Source organism: Malaclemys terrapin, chromosome 11 (assembly GCF_027887155.1).
Source record: "Malaclemys terrapin pileata isolate rMalTer1 chromosome 11, rMalTer1.hap1, whole genome shotgun sequence".
Classification (NCBI taxonomy): Eukaryota; Metazoa; Chordata; order Testudines; family Emydidae; genus Malaclemys; species Malaclemys terrapin.
The window spans coordinates 78,256,447-78,273,862 of NC_071515.1; the positions used below are offsets into that span (position 1 = coordinate 78,256,447).

Here is a 17,416-nt window from a genome sequence, read left to right on the forward strand (position 1 = left end):
CAACCTAAACCTCCCCCACTGCAACTTGAGACCATTGCTCCTTGTTCTGTCATCTGCCACCACTGAGAACAGCCGAGCTCCATCCTCTTTGGAACCCCCCTTCAGGTAGTTGAAGGCTGCTATCAAATCCCCCCTCATTCTTCTCTTCTGGAGACTAAATAACCCCAGTTCCCTCAACCTTGCCCCAGCCCCCTAATCATTTTTGTTGCTCTCCACTGGACTCTCTCCAATTTATCCACATCCCTTCTGTAGTGGGGGGGACCAAAACTGGATGCAATACTCTCCAGTGCCAAATAGAGGGGAATCAGGGCTGGCTCCAGGGTTTTGGCCGCCCCAAGCAGCCAAAACAAGACAAAACAAAAAGCCGCGATCGCGATCTGCGGCGGCAATTCAGCGGGAGGTCCTTCACTCCCAGGTTGAGTGAGGGACCCTCCGCCGAATTGCCGCCGAATACCTGGACCTGCCGCCCCTCTCCGGAGCGGCCGCCCCAAGCACCTGCTTGAGAAGCTGGTGCCTGGAGCCGGCCCTGAGGGGAATAATCACTTCCCTCAATCTGCTGGCAATGCTCCTGCTAAGACAGCCCAATATGTCATTGGCCTTCTTGGCAACTGTTGACTCATATCCAGCTTCTTGCCCACTGTAACCCCCTAGGTCCTTTTCTGCAGAACTGCTGCTTAGCCACTCGGTCCCTAGTCTGTAGCAGTGCATGGGATTCTTTCGTCCTAAGTGCAGGACTCGGCACTTGTCCTTGTTGAACCACATCAGATTTCTTTTGGCCCAATCCTCCAATTTGTCTAGGTCACTCTGGACCCTATCCCTACCCTCCAGTGTATCTACCACTCCTCCCAGCCTAGTGTCATCTGCAAACTTGCTGAAGGTGCAGTCCACGCCATCCTCCAGATCATTAATGAAGATATTGAACAAAACCGGCCCCAGGATCTACCCTTGGGGCACTCCACTTGATACTGTCTGCCAACTAGACATGGAGCCATTGATCACTACCCGCTGAGCCCAATAATCTAACCAGCTTTCTGTCCACCTTATAGTCCATCCATCCAAGCCATACTTCTTTAACTTGCTGGCAAGAATACTGTGGGAGACTGTATCAAAACCTTTGCTAAAGTCAAGGAATAACACGTCCACTGCTTTCCCCATATCCACAGAGCCAGTTTTGTCATCATAGAAGGCAATCAGGTTGGTCAGGCACGACTTCCCCTTAGTGAATCCATGTTGACTGTTCCTGACAGGGCCGGCTCCAGGCACCAGCTTGGCAAGCAGGTGCTTGGGGCGGCCACTCCGGAGAGGGGCGGCAGGTCCAGCTATTCGGCGGCAATTCGGCGGACGGTCCCTCACTCCCGCTTGGAGTGAAGGACCTGCCGCCGAATTGCCGCCGCAGATCGCGATTGCGGCTTTTTTTTTTGGCTGCTTGGGGCGGCCAAAACCCTGGAGCCGGCCCTGGTTCCTGATCACTTTCCTCTCCTCCAAGTGCTTCAAAATGGATTCCTTGAGGACCTGCTCCATGATTTTGTCGGGGACGGAAGTAAGGCTGACCCATTTGTAGTTCCCCGGGTTCTCTTTCTTCCCCTTTTTAAAGATGGGCACTACATTAGCCTTTTTCCAATCGTCCGGGACCTCCCCCGATCGCCATGAGTTTTCAAAGATAATGGCTAATGGCTCTGCAATCACATCAGCCAATTCCCTCAGCACCCTCGGATGCAGCGCATCCGGCCCCATGGACTTGAGCTCGTCCAGCTTTTCTAAATAGTCCTTAACCTGTTCTTTCTCCACAGAGGGCTGGTCACCTCCTCCCCATGCTGTGCTGCCCAGTGCAGCAGTCTGGGAGCTGACCTTGTTTGTGAAGACCGAGGCAAAAAAATCATTGAGTACATTAGCTTTTTCCACATCCTCGGTCACTAGGTTGCCTCCCTCATTCAGTAAGGGGCCCACACTTTCCGTCTGTCTGTCTGCCTAGGTTCTGATCTTGGTTCTCTTCGCAGCCCGGTTCCACACATGACAGGTGTCGGTCAGGTGACTTGGTGCATGACTAGAAGGTGCCCAGATACCGCGGTGATGGGCTGGGATAAGAGCTGGTAGGGAAGAGGCCTGTCGAATCCTCTCCAAGCCCGAGGCAGAGCTGGAGAGCCCGTGGAAAAGAGGCTGCGGCTGGGGATTTCTGGCTGCCTACCCATCCCCTGCCTCGACTCCCCACCCTGCTCAGAATCGCTGGGCTGGTGGGCGGGTCTCCCCGGGGCCTGGCTCCACCGGCCGGCCCGGCTGCCCCCTCCCTGTGGGGACTTTGCACTGCGCGGCGGGGGCCTCCCCGTGACTGGGTCTCTGCGGGGCTTTCCCCTGGCGCCCTGGGCGGGCGAGGCGGCAGGGCAGGGCGCTGAGCCTGGCTCTCCCTTCCCTTCCAGCTCCTGCGCCAACGAAATCCTGGGCCTGAAGTTGCCGTCGGAGCCGGTGCTGAACGCCAACACCGTGTGCCTGACGCTGCCCGGCCTGACGCGGCGCCAGCTGGAGGTGTGCGTCCGCCACCCCGACGTGACGGCCTCCGCCATCCAGGGCATGCAGATCGCCATCCACGAGTGCCAGCACCAGTTCCGGGACCAGCGCTGGAACTGCTCCAGCCTGGAGACCAAGAACAAGATCCCCTATGAGAGCCTCATCTTCAGCCGAGGTAAGGGCCGGGGCGCCCGCCCCCTCCGCCCCCTGGGCACACTGCGCTCTCCCTGCCGCTACGCCCGGGGCAGGTCCTGCGCCGGGCACCCTGCGGCCTCGGAGTGAGCTGCCCAGGCCGGGAGCTACAGAGCCAGTGGGAACCGCAGGGGGGTGGCTGGGTACTGCAGCCCCACTTCGGAATCCCTTTTATATTCCGACAGCCGAGGCCTGTTTCTTCTCCGCTCCCCTCTCCCGAGCCCCACGCCCGCCCCGCGCCTGCCCCAGACCGCCCCAAGCGTCTCTCCGAGCCCCAGCCCCGTTTGTGCGCCCCTCACTCCGGCAGAGCTCTCTCGGGCCCCGGGGGCAGCGGGCTTTGTCTCAGGAAGCGCCTCGCTCACCTCGGAAATGCAGCCAGCTCTGGGGTGGGAGGTGGCAGGCGGCCAGCAACAGCGCCGAAGGAGAGGATGTGAACGAGTCACTAGGAAGTGCAGGGGAAAGGAGGGGATTTGGGGGGACCGGATGTGATCCTCCCCGGCAGTGGGGTGACCACCCCAACTCCTCACGTCCAGGTTCGGTTCCTGCAAGTCTGTACCTAGCAGGTCTCAGGGATCCCCCCCGGCATCCGACTCCCTGCTCTGGGATCGCCCCCCATGGATCGGTCCCAGCTCTGGGACAGACGCCTCCCTCTGTGACCCGACCCCCACCACAGCCAGCCGTCCCGCGGGAACAGTCCCTTGTCCCGTGCGGGGAGCCAGACCCGGGCTGTGGAAGTCTGGGCCCAGACCCGCTCCGGGAGAGCCCCTGTGGCGCTCGGCCCGCTCAGCTCTCCCTGGTTTCAGGGTAGGGTGCTGGGCTCGCTCACGGGCGATGCCCCCGCCTTGCCAGGCCTCCAGACAGCTCTCTCCAGGTCCGAGGCCCCTGCATCGCCCAAGCCGGCCCAGCCCAGTAGCCCCAGGGGGTCAGAGCCCCCCCCCCCCAGCTGGGGCGCGCTGGGCTGCGGCGGAGCCCGATTCCCACCCACGGGAGAGACTCTGATGTGCAAAGCCCCCAGAAAACGACGCGAGGGCACGGTTGCATTAGTGGGAAATACCCCAGGCCCGGGGCTACAGGGGCTCTTGAGGCCGGGAGAGGGGGAAAGACTCGGCTAATGAATGTAGAGCCGGAGCTCTGAAAACCCCCCTGGCGCGAGCAGCGCTCACTCGCGCCAGTAGGTTCGCTGTCTCCACGGGGAGACTGAGCCCGGGTGGGAGGAATCCGGATTAGATCCGGTTTATTCACAACGCAACGCTGAGGAACCCAAATGTCATCACAGATCTGTAGCTAACCTGAGGGCCCAGCCCCCCATTGCGGGCGGCTCACTCCCCACAGGGCAGCCAGGGCGGTTTCCTCCGACCAAAGACCAGCTTCTGTGTAACGACCCATGCTGCGGGGTGGAGCGCCCTGGCAGGACGGGGGATGTTCCCGCTGAGACGAGTCAGTGTCGTGCCAAACACTGGCTGCTTAGTGCTTCGTTTGCAGCCTCCTGGGGCATCCCCAGACCCGTCAGTAACACCCGCCGGCCTGTTTGCTGCTCCCTTGGGCAGAGGTTCAGTGACAGGAACGGAGCTGGCCCGGGGCGAGCCGGCAAGTTGTGTCGGGGCTCAGATGCGGGTCGGGAGAGCGGGGCTAGGACCGGGCTGAAGGCTCCCAGCCCTGGCCGCGGGGTTCTGCCCTGGGACGGGTGTTGACCGTGTTCCTCCCCGCTGTGGAAGAGACTGAGCCGGGTGCTTCAGGCCAGCCTGTCCACCCAATTGCCTCCGAACAGCTGGACGTGCTGCCCCTCTCCGGAGTGGACGCCGCAAGCACTTGCTTGGTAAGCTGGTGCCTGGAGTAGGCCCTGGCTCTGACGGGGGGCAAGTGGGGCGATTTGCCCCAGGCCCCCGCCCTGTAGGGGCCCCACGAGCCTATAGTATTCTATAGTATTGTAACTTTTTTTATGTAAGGGCCCCCGAAATTGGTTTGTCCCAGGCCCCCTGAATCCTCTGGGCGGCCCTGCCCAGGAGGGCATTTCCTAGCTGCGGATTTGCAATGACTTTGACCTCGGCCCACTTGTAGCACTGACGCTGGGGCATGTTATTGTCGGGTTTGGGGCGGGGCCGAAACGGGCGGTTCTCAGCGTCCCAACGAGCCCCGAATCGTGCCCTGCTCGGAGGGGGCTGGGACTTGGGAAATAGACGGAGAATCTGTTGCGCCCACTGGCTCCCGTGGGAGTCATTGGATCGGGAGGGAACCTAGCCAAGCGCCTCAGAAGTGACCAATTCTTTGGGGTGCCCAACCGGAGACCCCCTTGGGGGGCCCTGGACCTGCCCGCTGATAATCGGGGCAGCGGGAGCCCAATCACCGGAGCGATTTAAACCGGACTGAAGAGTGTCATGGAGAAAGACGCCAGGAAACCATCCTGCCCCAAGTCCTGGCTCTCAGCCCACTGACTCGGCCACACGCCCCACCTGGCCAGGGGCTGTGCGCGGGGCGGGCCAGACCCACGCTCTCCCAACCAGGCGGACCCGCCCCGGGGACCTGAGCGGGCAGGGATGGGGGGGGAGGACAGCGCAGGCGCGTCCTCTACAAGCCAGGGCGGGGAATGGCCACGGGTCTCCCAGTGCGGGGTGTGCGCGCTGGGGCAGAGGGCGGGCACGCAAACCATGGCCGGGAGCTAAGAGCCAGGGCGCACGGTAGCCGGCCCTGCCAGGTGGGCTTGCTGGCCTGGCGGGTTTCCAAGCGGCTCCGAACTCCGCTTTGCAAACAAACCAACTGGCCGTGAGAGCAGGGGCGCTAATGGCCTCCCCGGGCCCCCGCAGACTCTGTGCCGCTGGCGCTAATGTGCGCGGCTCCCCCGGGGCCCGGCTCCCGCTCCACGCGCTGCCCCCGGGATCTCCAGGCGCCCGCGGGCTGGTTGCTCGTAACCCGAAGTGACAGAGCCCTTGAATCTTTCATCGCGTTCCCGCTGCCGCCATCAGCTCAGAGCGTGCGCCTCCCTCCCTCCCTCTGAATTATTTGTGGGGGCCGCTCCGGCGCCTCGCTCGCTCCGAGTCCGGCCGCCCGGGGGCAGTCAGGGAAGTGGATCGGCGGAAGAGCCTCGCCAACGAACAGCTGCGAACGACCCCCCCTGGCCCTAAACCTCCCCCTCGCTCGGCTCAAACGCGGGGTTTGGGCACAAGCGCCAGGTGAACAGCCGCGGCCCGGTCCTCCTGGCCACAGGCGCCGCCTGGGGTCTTTCTATTGCACCCGGCATCCAACGCCTCTGTCCATGGGAATGCAGCCCCCTCTGGGGTGGGACGCGGCCGCGCCCAGCAGCGCCACACAACAGTTTAGGACAGGAAGTGACGCTCCGGGCTTTGTTCAGTAGACACTGGGGTTTTAGGGAAAGGAATAAACCACCTGAGCCGAAAAACCAAGGAGTCCGGTGGCACCTTCAAGACGAACAGATTTATTTGGGCATAAGTTTTCCTGGGTAGCAAACCCACTTCTCCATGCATCTGAAGAAGAGGGTTTTTACCCACGAAAGCTTATACCCAAATAAATCTGTTCGTCTTGAAGGTGCCATAGGACTCCTCCTTGTTTTTGTGGCTACAGACTAACCCGGCTGCCCCCCGATACTTGGCACCTGAGGCGGGCACTGGCAGCTGCACCTGGCGTCTTACCAAGGGAATCCTGGGCTCTCGAGTGACCCCACGTGGGCAGCGCCTGGGGTTTTACGTCTCCCCAAGGAGATGGCATCTCCACTGGCATGGCACCCTTAGCACCTCCGGGGGCCTGGCCGGGATGCACAAGGGGTTTTCCTGGGGAGATCTCCCGTCCAAGGGCTGGCCAGACTCAGCTCTGCAGAACCTGCGAGATCACAGCCTGAGGCGAGTGAGCGGCTAGCAAATGCTTCTCCAAAACGTCCAGGGCCTCCCGTCCGGGCTCGCCCGCCTCCCGTCTCTCTCTTTCTAACCTCAGCCAGCCCCTGGCACCAGGCACTCTCCTCCCCAGCTCCCGTCCAGGCCTCCGCCCCTTGCTGATTCTCCCCACGGCTGGGTCTTAGCAGCTCTGGCCCTGTGTCCGCTGGGCCTTGGCCTGCCCATTCCTCAAACCCCAGCCACGCCAGGGCTTCCTGGGCTGGGAGAGACGCCCTCTCCGGGGCACCAGGCAGCACCGAGCAGTCGGCCGGGCCCACTGAGACTCGTGCTGGTGCCAGGAGAGCTGCTGGGAAGAACATTGCTTGAGATACAGGTGAGGAGCGAGTGGGGTCTGCTGGCTTCTTGGGACAGGTTTCTCCCAGTCAACCCCTGGCCCAGCCGTTCCCACTCAGCCATACCAGTGGCATTTCTAGGGTACAGCCAGCAGGTCCGGGAGTGGTCTTCTCATGCAGGGCACGTTCCAGCCGAGGGGTTATTTCAGGGAAGGCACGTCTCACCAGGCCTGATACAGAGGGGGTTTTGTGAGGCAGGCCGGGGGCTCGGGGGTGCCAGAGCCAGGCAGCCGGGGGCAATATCGGCTATACACTGTAATGATGACTGCAGATAGCTTCTCCGCGGCACAGGGCGCTCTGCCTGCAGAGTGTGGCCCTGCTCATGGGCCTACGTGGGACGGACCTGGTCCATCAGCCTCGTGCCAGGCGACGCTCGCCCCGTCGACAGGCGCGTCGCCACCGGTTGTTGCGGGTGTCTAGGTAGAGCAGCCACCCTCCATTTCTTTACGGGTAGCTGGGCTGGAGTCGGGTGCGCACGGCCATTCTCCGCCCCATGCAGGAGACAGCGCAGGCATGGCAGGGGCACGGGAGGCCCCAGCTGAGATCGGGGCCCCGTGGGGCTGTGTGCTGCAGAGGATCCCAGAGGATTTAGGTGCCTAAAGATGCTGACTGGCACCTGGGAGGATGTTCAGAGGGTCAAGGCAAGTTTGGTGCCTAATTCCCATAGATTTCAAAAATGCCTGTAGGCCCTTTTCCAAATCCCACCTATCTGCCTCTCTGGGCACCTCAATCCCTTGTCCCTTAATGCTCACCCTAAAGAGCTTAAAATCCAACTAGCAGGACACAGGGAAAGGGCAGCACAGAGGGGGTGCGCTCGGTGGTCTCCTGAGTCCCGCTGCAGCCCCCTAGCCACTTGGGCCTGGCTCCACAGAGGTATTTAGGCTCCTCCTTTCCACTGAAAGGTGCCTAGGGGTCGTTGTGGATCTGGGCTTGACCACCCTGAAAACAAGCAAGCTGCCCCGGGCTGTCAGTCCCGTCACTGCGACTGGACTGGCAATGGAGAACGGCCGCATTCTCAGAGCGGCGCGTTCGGAAGCTGCATGGAGGCAAGTTCCGATCTGCATGGAGGAATTTTGTGTCTGGCGTGTTGCCACGGCCTGGTAGGTTCACCTGCAGTTTAATTAGGAAAAGAGGGAGGGGGAGGGGGAGGGAAGAAGAGAGAGAACAGGAAACATGTTGCAACTGGCAGCATCCCCAGTCCTCAGAGGAGCCGGGCACCCGCTCTGCCCCTTTGCGTGGGCAGAACTCCCGGAGCGGGGTAGTTTTTGGAAGGCCATTGGCGCGGCCCTGCTGACACCATGCGATGGGCAGGGTCGGGAGGTTTGGCTGAGCGCCCCAATTCCTAGGAACTTCCCTGAACCAGTCAAACCAGACCAGAAATCCCAGGCGATTTGGGAGAGGTCCAGTGTTTGCTGTGTCAGGCTGGGAACGGCACCGATCAGCCGTTCCCAGCCAGGTCCCAGGAGCATGGTGAGCCGGTACCAGGAAAGGTGATGGGAAAACCTCAGCGGAAATTGCTCCAAACTCAAAAAACTGGCCGGGGTTCAGTGGCAGGTTCTGGTTGGTTCTGATGGTGGCCTAGAAAGAACCACAGCCTGTTAATGGGGAGAGGTGACTGCATGACTTCAGCTCTCCATCCAACTCCACTTGGCCCACACCATGATGGTGTCGACACCAGCAGGAGGTCTAGGTCCCATCATGCAACACTCTAGTTTGACCCAAACAGGCCACATTGCATGCTGGGATTGTAGTCTCTACAGAGTCTGCTTCCACATTAAAGAGGAAGGCAGCAGTAATTGGCTCAGTTTAATGCAAATTAATTAGCGTGACCTTTTTATAAGTACATCAGACGCAGGAAGCCAGCCAAACAATCAGTGGGGTCACTGGACAATCGAGGGGCTAACGGAGCACTCAAGGAAGACAAGGCCATTGTGAAGAAGCTAAATGCATTATTTGCATCAGTCTTCACTGCCAACTTTGTGAGGGAGATTTTGAGCCATTCTTGTTAAGAACAAATCTGAGGAACTGTCCCACATTGGGGTGTCAGTGGAGAAGGTTTTTGAACAAATCAATAAATTAAACCGCAATAAGTGACCAGGACCAGATGGTATCACCCAAGAGTTCTGAAGAAACTCAGATATGAAATTGCAGAACTAGTAACTGTGGTGCGGAACCTATTGCTTAAATCAGCCTCTGCACCAGATGATTGGAGGATCGCTAATGTGACACCAATTTTTCAAAAAGGCTCCAGAGGCGATCCCAGCAATTACAGGCCGGTAAGCCTGACTTCAATACCAGGCAAACTGGTTGAAACTATAGTAAAGAACAGAATTATCAGACACGTAGATGAACACAATATGTTGGGGAAGAGTCAACACGGTCTGTGTCAAGGGAAATCACGCCTCACCAATCTATTAGAATTCTTTGAGGGTGTCAACAAGCATGTGGACAAGGGTGATCCAGTTAATATTATATACTTGGACTTTCAGAAAGCCTTTGAGGTGGTCCCTCACCAAAGGCTCTGAAGCAAAGTAAACTGTCATGGGATAAGAGGGAAGGTCCTCTCATGGGTCAGGAACTGGTTAAAAAACAAGAAACAAAAAGTAGGAATAAATAGTCAGTTTTCACAGTTGAAAGTGGTAAATAGCGAGGTCTCCCAAGGATCTGTATGGGGACCTGTGCTATTCAACATACTCATAAATGATCTGGAAAAGGGGGTAAATAGTGAGGTGGCAGTTTGCAGATGATACAGAAGTACTCAGGATAGTTAAGTTCAAAACTGACTGCAAAGAGTTACAAAGGGATCTCACAAAACTGGGTGACTGAGCAACAAAATGGCAGATGACATTCAATGTTAATAAATGCAAAGCAATGGACATTGGAAAACATAATCCCAACTGTACATATAAAATGATGGGATCTAAATTAGCTGTTACCACTCAAGAGAGAGATCTTGGAGTCACTGTGAATAGTTCTCTGAAAACATCCACTCCATGTGTAGCGGCAGTCAAAAAAGCGAACAGAATGTTAGAAACCATTAGGAAAAGGATAGATAATAAGAGAAAATATCATACTGCCACTATAGAAATCCGTGGTACATCCACACCTTGACTTCTGGTTGCATCATCTAAAAAATAAATTAGAATTGGAAAAGTTACAGAGAGGGGCCGCAAACATGATTAAAGGTTTGGAACAGCTTCTATATGAGTAGAGATTAAAAAGACTGGAACTGTTCATCTTAGAAAAGAGACAACTAAGAGGGAATCAGATAGAGGTCTAGAAAACCATCACTGGTGTGGAGAAAGTGAATAGGAAGTTTAATTTACCCCTTCACATAACACAAGAACCAGGGGTCACCCAATGAAATTAATAGGCAGCAGGTTTAAAACAAACTGAAGGAAGTATTTCTTCAAACAATGCACAGTCAAACTGTGGAACTCCTTGCCAGGAGATGTTGTGGAGGCCAAAAGTATAACTGAATTCAAAATAATTAGATAAGTTCATAGAAGTCCATCAGTGTTGTTAGCTGGCTGGTCAGGGATGCAACCCCATGCTCTGGGTGTCCCTAAACCTCTGACTGCCAGGAGCTGGGACTGGACAATAGGGGATGGATTGCTCGATAATTGCCCTGTTCTCATTGTTCCCTCTGGGGCACCTGGCATTGGCCACTGTCGGAAGACAGGATACTGGGCTGGATGGACCATTGGTCTGACCCAGTCTGGCTGTTCTTACGTTCTCCTGGTAAACTGTCAACACTCTCATGGTTGGGGCCAGTTTGGGCAGCCCCTAGTGTACATGAAGCCTGCCCAGATGAATTCTCCCAAGCGTGAAAAGCCACACTGGAATCTGAGCTGCAGCTGGGGCTGGTGTTTTCAGAATTGCTGTCAGATAGCGCCTGGTTCAGCAAGGTTCAGTCTGTGCGCCTGTGCACATGGGGGTTTCTGTGGAAGTCGATGGGCCTGGCTGGGTCAGAGCTGTTGTGTTCTGCTGCAGTGTCCTGGGGAAGTTGACTTTCCCATGGCCTCTCTAATAGCGCCAGAGTCTGTGTAGGCTAGCGCTGTAACATCCTCTGTCGTCCCAGGAGGGCTCTGGTGACCCAGGCTGTGCCGCCACGTTGCAGCGTGTCCCTGGGGCAGGTTTATTCGTGCTCTCCTGCGCCAGCCACGGATGGGCTTCTGGGAAGTGCCTCTGCTAAGAGACAGGAAGTGACTGTGGCCGTTGCCTGCAACTGTACCGCTCCCTGTTTCTGACCCCTGGTGGGTTCGAATGTCAGACAACGCTTAAAACGGTCCCGTGCTCTCATCAGAACTGCAGTGCTTAGCGACGGCCAGACCTAGGGTGCCCAAGAGTTCCCATGCTCACACCCCCTTTTTTCAGTTGCCCCAAACTTTCCCCTTTTGGCCTGCAATTTTTTCAGGTTTGGGCTCCATCCAAGCATGAATCTTTTTGGAAAGTTTGAGCAAAACTAGGCCCGTCGTTACTGAGAACAGGTGGGGAGGGAGAGACGTGGGCCTGCTTGTAAATGGCCGATATCACCGCCGTTTTGAACGGCTCTTCCTCTGAAGCCAGTGGAGCTAGAAAAGGAGGGTTTGGAAGAGAACTAGGCCTGAGGGAGGAGAAGTACATGATGTGCTGGTGAATATTGTCCTTGATTAGGCTGGCTTGAAAGGGTTAAAAATAAACCATTGTTTGCAGATGCACTGGAGTTCATTTGCTAAGAACAGCGATGGTGCTTTGCTCTGTAACAACTACTCCCAGTGTTCTCTGCCAGGAGACTTCACAGCAGGCACCTGCATGGCTGCGAAGTGAAAAACTTTCCACTGTTAAGCTTGGGCACTGAAAGAGGGAGGGCCCCAGGGCACGAGTTTGTCAGACCTTAGTGGAGAGGCAGGGAGTGGATTCTGATTGCTTTTAAGCAGCGCTTCGTTAATTTGACACCAGCGAATTTTAAAAATGAACGCACAAATCGGCAGCGTGGCGTTCTGTGAAGGGTTCACAGCTGCATTTTGTTTCCGTCTCATAAGATCATAGTGGCTTGCTAAGCAGACGGCAATGAATCATTGAAAAGCCACCAGGCCTTGGGAAACTTGCTAAGTACCCGAGAAATACACCAGGGAACATTTTCACCCGCGCGCTGGCAATCAAACCGCGGGCAGCAATCAAAGCAGCTTCACCTCGAATGGCACAACCATGACTGGCAAATCAGATGGGCCGAGTTGCAGCTCCGCAGATCGGTGCCCCACCATGTATTTTGCAGCCACAGACGTGGCCAGGGCCGAGATAGGGGCCTGTCATGTCTGCAAACAGAGCAAGTCTCTGGCCAGGTGGAAAGACGCTCGTGCCATTATGTAGCTAGCTACCCTGGTCCCAGGCTCAGGCCAGAGCTGCTGCAACACTTTTCACCGAAAAACATTTTCCGACAAAAACCCTGGACATTTTGGACACCCCCGTCCCAACCTTGTTTTGATCAACAATGGTCAGTGTGGTGGTTGAAAAACCCAAAGCCCGAAAAGCAAAAAAAGCAACAACAAAAAAGGTTTTAGGTTTTTCAACAAGAACCTGAAATATTGCAGCAAAAATGAAAAATATCCATTTGTGTCACAACATTTCTCACGGGGGGGGGAGGGGGGGGATCTTTTCCCAGGCGGCTCGGCTCAGAACCTCAGGCTGAGGAGACTCGATGAGAAAAGTCAACAGGACCCTCCTGCTTCTGCCCAGTAGCTTTTGCCTCTGAAGCAGAGGTGCTGGCACTCGGGGTGCTGGGGGGCCGCCGCACCCCCGGCTTGAAGCGATTTCCATCATGCCCAGGGTTCACAGCACCCCCACTATACAAATGGTTCCAGCCCCGCGATCTGAAGCAGCTTTTATTAACGGTCCCCACTCTGCACCCCAGATCTGCTGCCTGCAGAGATGCCCAGCCCGTGCCGCTGGTGGCGGGGGGGGGGGGGGGCGCAGTCTGATGACGCTGTTGCCGGAGTTCTCCGTGTGCTCGCTGCAGGCTGGGGCTGGCGCGGGACGAGCTTTCCAGCTGGGCATCGCTTTGACAGGCCGTTTCGGGGCCTTGTGGGAGCTGGCTCAGCTGGGGGGGCTGCAGGAACATGCTGTTTGCTCTCAGGTTCTCCCCATGTCTTGGCCCTCGCCAGACCCCTCGGAAGGGGAGAAGATGGGGGGGGTAGCATGGGAGCGCTGGCTCCTTGGGAGCTGACCCGGCACGAGGGGCCGATCCTGGACCCTTGTCCTCGCACAGCATCCCTCTGGGAACCGGGATTACTGGGGCTGCAAGACGGAGCCCTTAGACGGTCCTGCCCGTTTCTCTTTTAGCCTCTGTTTAGAAGCCAGCCCTGTCCCCGCTCCCGCCCGCTGCTCTGATACCAGCCCCCCCTCCCCAGAGCTCCCTTCACTCGGTCGACAGTCTCCTGGCAGTGAGTGCGAAGGGGCCTGATCCTGGGCTCCATGCTCTGTTTTGACTCTGGCTCCAGACGGATTACGTCTGCGGCCTGCCCCGTCGGAATCCCCAACAAAGCCCCAGCCCCCGCACAGCCCACAGCCCCGTACATCCCCCGGCCCTGTACAGCCCCCAGCTCCATACAGCCCCAGCCCCCGCACAGCCCCCAGCTCCATACAGCCCCCAGCCCCCGTACATCCCCCGGCCCCGCACAGCCCCCAGCTCCATACAGCCCCAGCCCCCGTACAGCCCCCAGCCCCGCACAGCCCCCAGCTCCATACATCCCCCGGCCCCGTACATCCCCCGGCCCTGTACAGCCCCCAGCTCCCATACATCCCCCGGCCCCGCACAGCCCCCAGCTCCATACAGCCCCAGCCCCCGTACAGCCCCCAGCCCCGCACAGCCCCCAGCTCCATACATCCCCCGGCCCCGTACAGCCCCCGGCCCCCGTACAGCCCCCAGCCCCCATACATCCCCCGGCTCCATACAGCCCCCGGCTCCATACATCCCCCGGCCCTGTACAGCCCCCAGCTCCATACATCCCCCGGCCCCGTACAGCCCACAGCCCCGCACAGCCCCCAGCCCCCGTACATCCCCCGGCCCCGTACAGCCCCCAGCCCCCGTACATCCCCCGGCCCCGTACAGCCCCCAGCCCCCGTACAGCCCCCAGCCCCCGTACATCCCCCGGCCCCGTACAGCCCCCAGCCCCCGTACAGCCCCCAGCCCCCGTACATCCCCCGGCCCCGTACATCCCCCAGCCCCCGCACAGCCCCCTGGCCCCGCACAGCCCCCAGCTCCATACAGCCCCCGGCCCCGTACATCCCCCGGCCCCGTACAGCCCCCAGCCCCCGTACAGCCCCCAGCCCCCGTACATCCCCCGGCCCCGTACAGCCCCCAGCCCCCGTACAGCCCCCAGCCCCCGTACATCCCCCGGCCCCGTACATCCCCCAGCCCCCGCACAGCCCCCTGGCCCCGCACAGCCCCCAGCTCCATACAGCCCCCGGCCCCGTACAGCCCCCGGCCCCGTACAGCCCCCAGCCCCCGTACAGCCCCCAGCCCCCGTACATCCCCCGGCCCCGTACAGCCCCCAGCCCCCGTACAGCCCCCAGCCCCCGTACAGCCCCCAGCCCCCGTACATCCCCCGGCCCCGTACATCCCCCAGCCCCCGCACAGCCCCCTGGCCCCGCACAGCCCCCAGCTCCATACAGCCCCCGGCCCCGTACAGCCCCCGGCCCCGTACAGCCCCCAGCCCCCGTACAGCCCCCAGCCCCGTACAGCCCCTGTTCCCCATACAGACCCTGACCCCATACAGCCCCGTACAGCCTCTGGCCCCAAACAGTCCCCGGCCCCATACAGCCCCCGGCTCTGTACAGCCCCCGGCCCTCGTACAGCCCCCGGCCCCCAGGCCAATGGGAAAGATGCTGCTGGAGGCCAAAGGACGGAGACACATCACGCACTGGCCCCTCCTGCCCCAGCTCTTGCCGTGCGCCCATGGTGTACGGCACATCCACGGGGTGGTTCTTTCCCTGCCAGTGGAAGCAGCCTGGGGGCACCGCTGGATTCACACACTCACTGGGAGCTCTTGCCCCAGCTCTCAGGCAGAGCAGGGTGACTGGTCAGGGGGCTCTGGGGCTGTCCCGGGCAGACAGGGAAGAATTGGCAGGGGAAGTAGAAGTGGGTGGCAACCAGGGCAGCAGTGACCATGAGATGGTCGAGTTCAGGATCCTGACACAAGGAAGAAAGGAGAGCAGCAGAATACGGACCCTGGACTTCAGAAAAGCAGACTTGGACTCCCTCAGGGAACAGATGGGCAGGATCCCCTGGGAGAATAACATGAGGGGGAAAGGGGTCCAGGAGAACTGGCTGTATTTTAAAGAAGCCTTATTGCGGTTGCAGGAACAAACCATCCCGATGTGCAGAAAGAATAGTAAATATGGCAGGCGACCAGCTTGGCTTAGCAGAGAAATCTTCGGTGAGCTTAAACACAAAAAGGAAGCTTACAAGAAGTGGAAACTTGGACAGATGACTAGGGGGGAGTATAAAAATATTGCTGGAGCATGCAGGAGTGAAATCAGGAAGGCCAAGGCACACTTGGAGTTGCAGCTAGCAAGGGATGTGAAGGGTAACAAGAAGGGTTTCTACAGGTATGTTAGCAACAAAAAGAAGGTCAGGGAAAGTGTGGGCCCCTTACTGAATGAGGGAGGCAACCTAGTGACCGAGGATGTGGAAAAAGCTAATGTACTCAATGATTTTTTTGCCCGTCTTCACGAACAAAGTCAGCTCCCAGACTGCTGCACTGATCAGCACAGCATGGGGAGGAGGTGACCAGCCCTCTGTGGAGAAAGAAGTGGTTCAGGACTATTTAGAAAAGCTGGACGAGCTCAAGTCCATGGGGCCGGATGCGCTGCATCCGAGGTGCTAAAGGAGTTGGTGGATGTGATTGCAGAGCCATTGGCCATTATCTCTGAAAAAAGAAGAACAGGAGTACTTGTGGCACCTTAGAGACTAACAAATTTATTAGAGCATAAGCTTTCGTGGACTACAGCCCACTTCTTCGGATGCATTTTCGTGGGCTGTAGTCCACGAAAGCTTATGCTCTAATAAATTTGTTAGTCTCTAAGGTGCCACAAGTACTCCTGTTCTTCTTTTTGCGGATACAGACTAACACGGCTGTTACTCTGAAACTTATCTCTGAAAACTCATGGCAATCGGGGGAGGTCCCGGATGACTGTAAAAAGGCTAATGTAGTGCCCATCTTTTAAAAAGGGAAGAAGGAGAATCCGGGGAACCACAGACCTGTCAGCCTCACCTCAGTCCCTGGAAAAAAACATTTTGAAGCACTTGGAGGAGAGGACGGTGATCAGGAACAGTCAACATGGATTCACCAAGGGCAAGTCATGCCTGACCAACCTAATTGCCTTCTATGATGAGATAACTGGCTCTGTGGATGAGGGGAAAGCAGTGGACGTGTTATTCCTTGACTTTATCAAAGCTTTTGATACGGTCTCCACAGTATTCTTGCCAGCAAGTTAAAGAAGTATGGGCTGGATGAATGGACTATAAGGTAGATAGAAAGCTGGCTAGATCGTCAGGCTCAACAGGTAGTGGTCAACGGCTCCATGTCTAGTTGGCAGCCGGTATCAAGTGGAGTGCCCCGTGTGACGGAGCAGGGAGCAGGGCAGATTTGACCTGGGAATGTTGCAGGGGGATTGCAGTGAGGAGGGGGGACTTCCCTTGAAGGAAGCTACCTGAGCTGTAACCTGAGCCAGGAACGGGGGTGGGGAGAATTAACACCTTCTGCCCGGGAGACTGAACAAAGGAGAGGAGCAGCGGGAGGAGTTTGGAGTTTAGTTTCGGTTTGGGCTGGGTGGTGCAACGCAGGGAACCCCCAAGCTGGGGTCTAAGCTCCCTGAACCTCCCAGAGGGACCTAATTGAGGGGGTCTGGTCGTACCTACACGCTCTGCTTGAGACTGTGTTCCTGTCCTTAAATAAACCTTCTGCTTTACTGGCTGGTTGAGAGTCGCAGTGAATCTCGGGAAGAGGGGTGCAGGGCCCTGACTCCCCCACACTCCGCGACAACTGGTGGCAGCGGCGGGATCTACTGCACCCCGTGGACGGCGCTTCCTGCAGTAAGTGACTGGGGAGCAGTAAAACGAAGGGGGATTGACGGGGACCAGGCGTGCTGAAGAGTGAGAGAGAGACGGTTATTACCCCTGGGAGTGTGTGACCAGCGAGAAGGACTTTTGCAGTAACAGGGTCCCCCGGGGGGATCGCAGCGAGTGGTCCCAGGGGCGGAGGAGTCTGCAGCTCGACCCTGGCAGAGAGGCGGTGACCTCGAGAAGGGCTGGCACACTAGGGGTCCCCCTGGGAACTGTGGGGAGCTGTGAGCACACAGGCCGGTGAGTGGCCAGCAGGAAGATGTATGCCAAGCGGCTTAAGAGCGACCTGGTGGAGCTGTGCAAGCAGAGGGGGCTGCGCATTGGGAGGCTCACCAAAGCACAGCTCATTGCCTGGCTGGAGGAGGAAGATCGCGCGAATGAAC

At 58.1% G+C, this 17,416-nt stretch overlaps 1 protein-coding gene across 1 annotated transcript in view; it reads left to right on the top strand.

Annotated features, from left to right (window-relative positions):
- The window catches only part of WNT10A (Wnt family member 10A), a 49,699-nt gene that overhangs the window by 5,507 nt on the left and 26,776 nt on the right, over positions 1-17,416 (top strand). Inside the window, exon 2 of the mRNA XM_054043275.1 lies at positions 2,415-2,677. Within this exon, the coding sequence (XP_053899250.1) occupies positions 2,415-2,677 (263 nt within the window). The remainder of the gene's footprint in view (positions 1-2,414; positions 2,678-17,416) is intronic.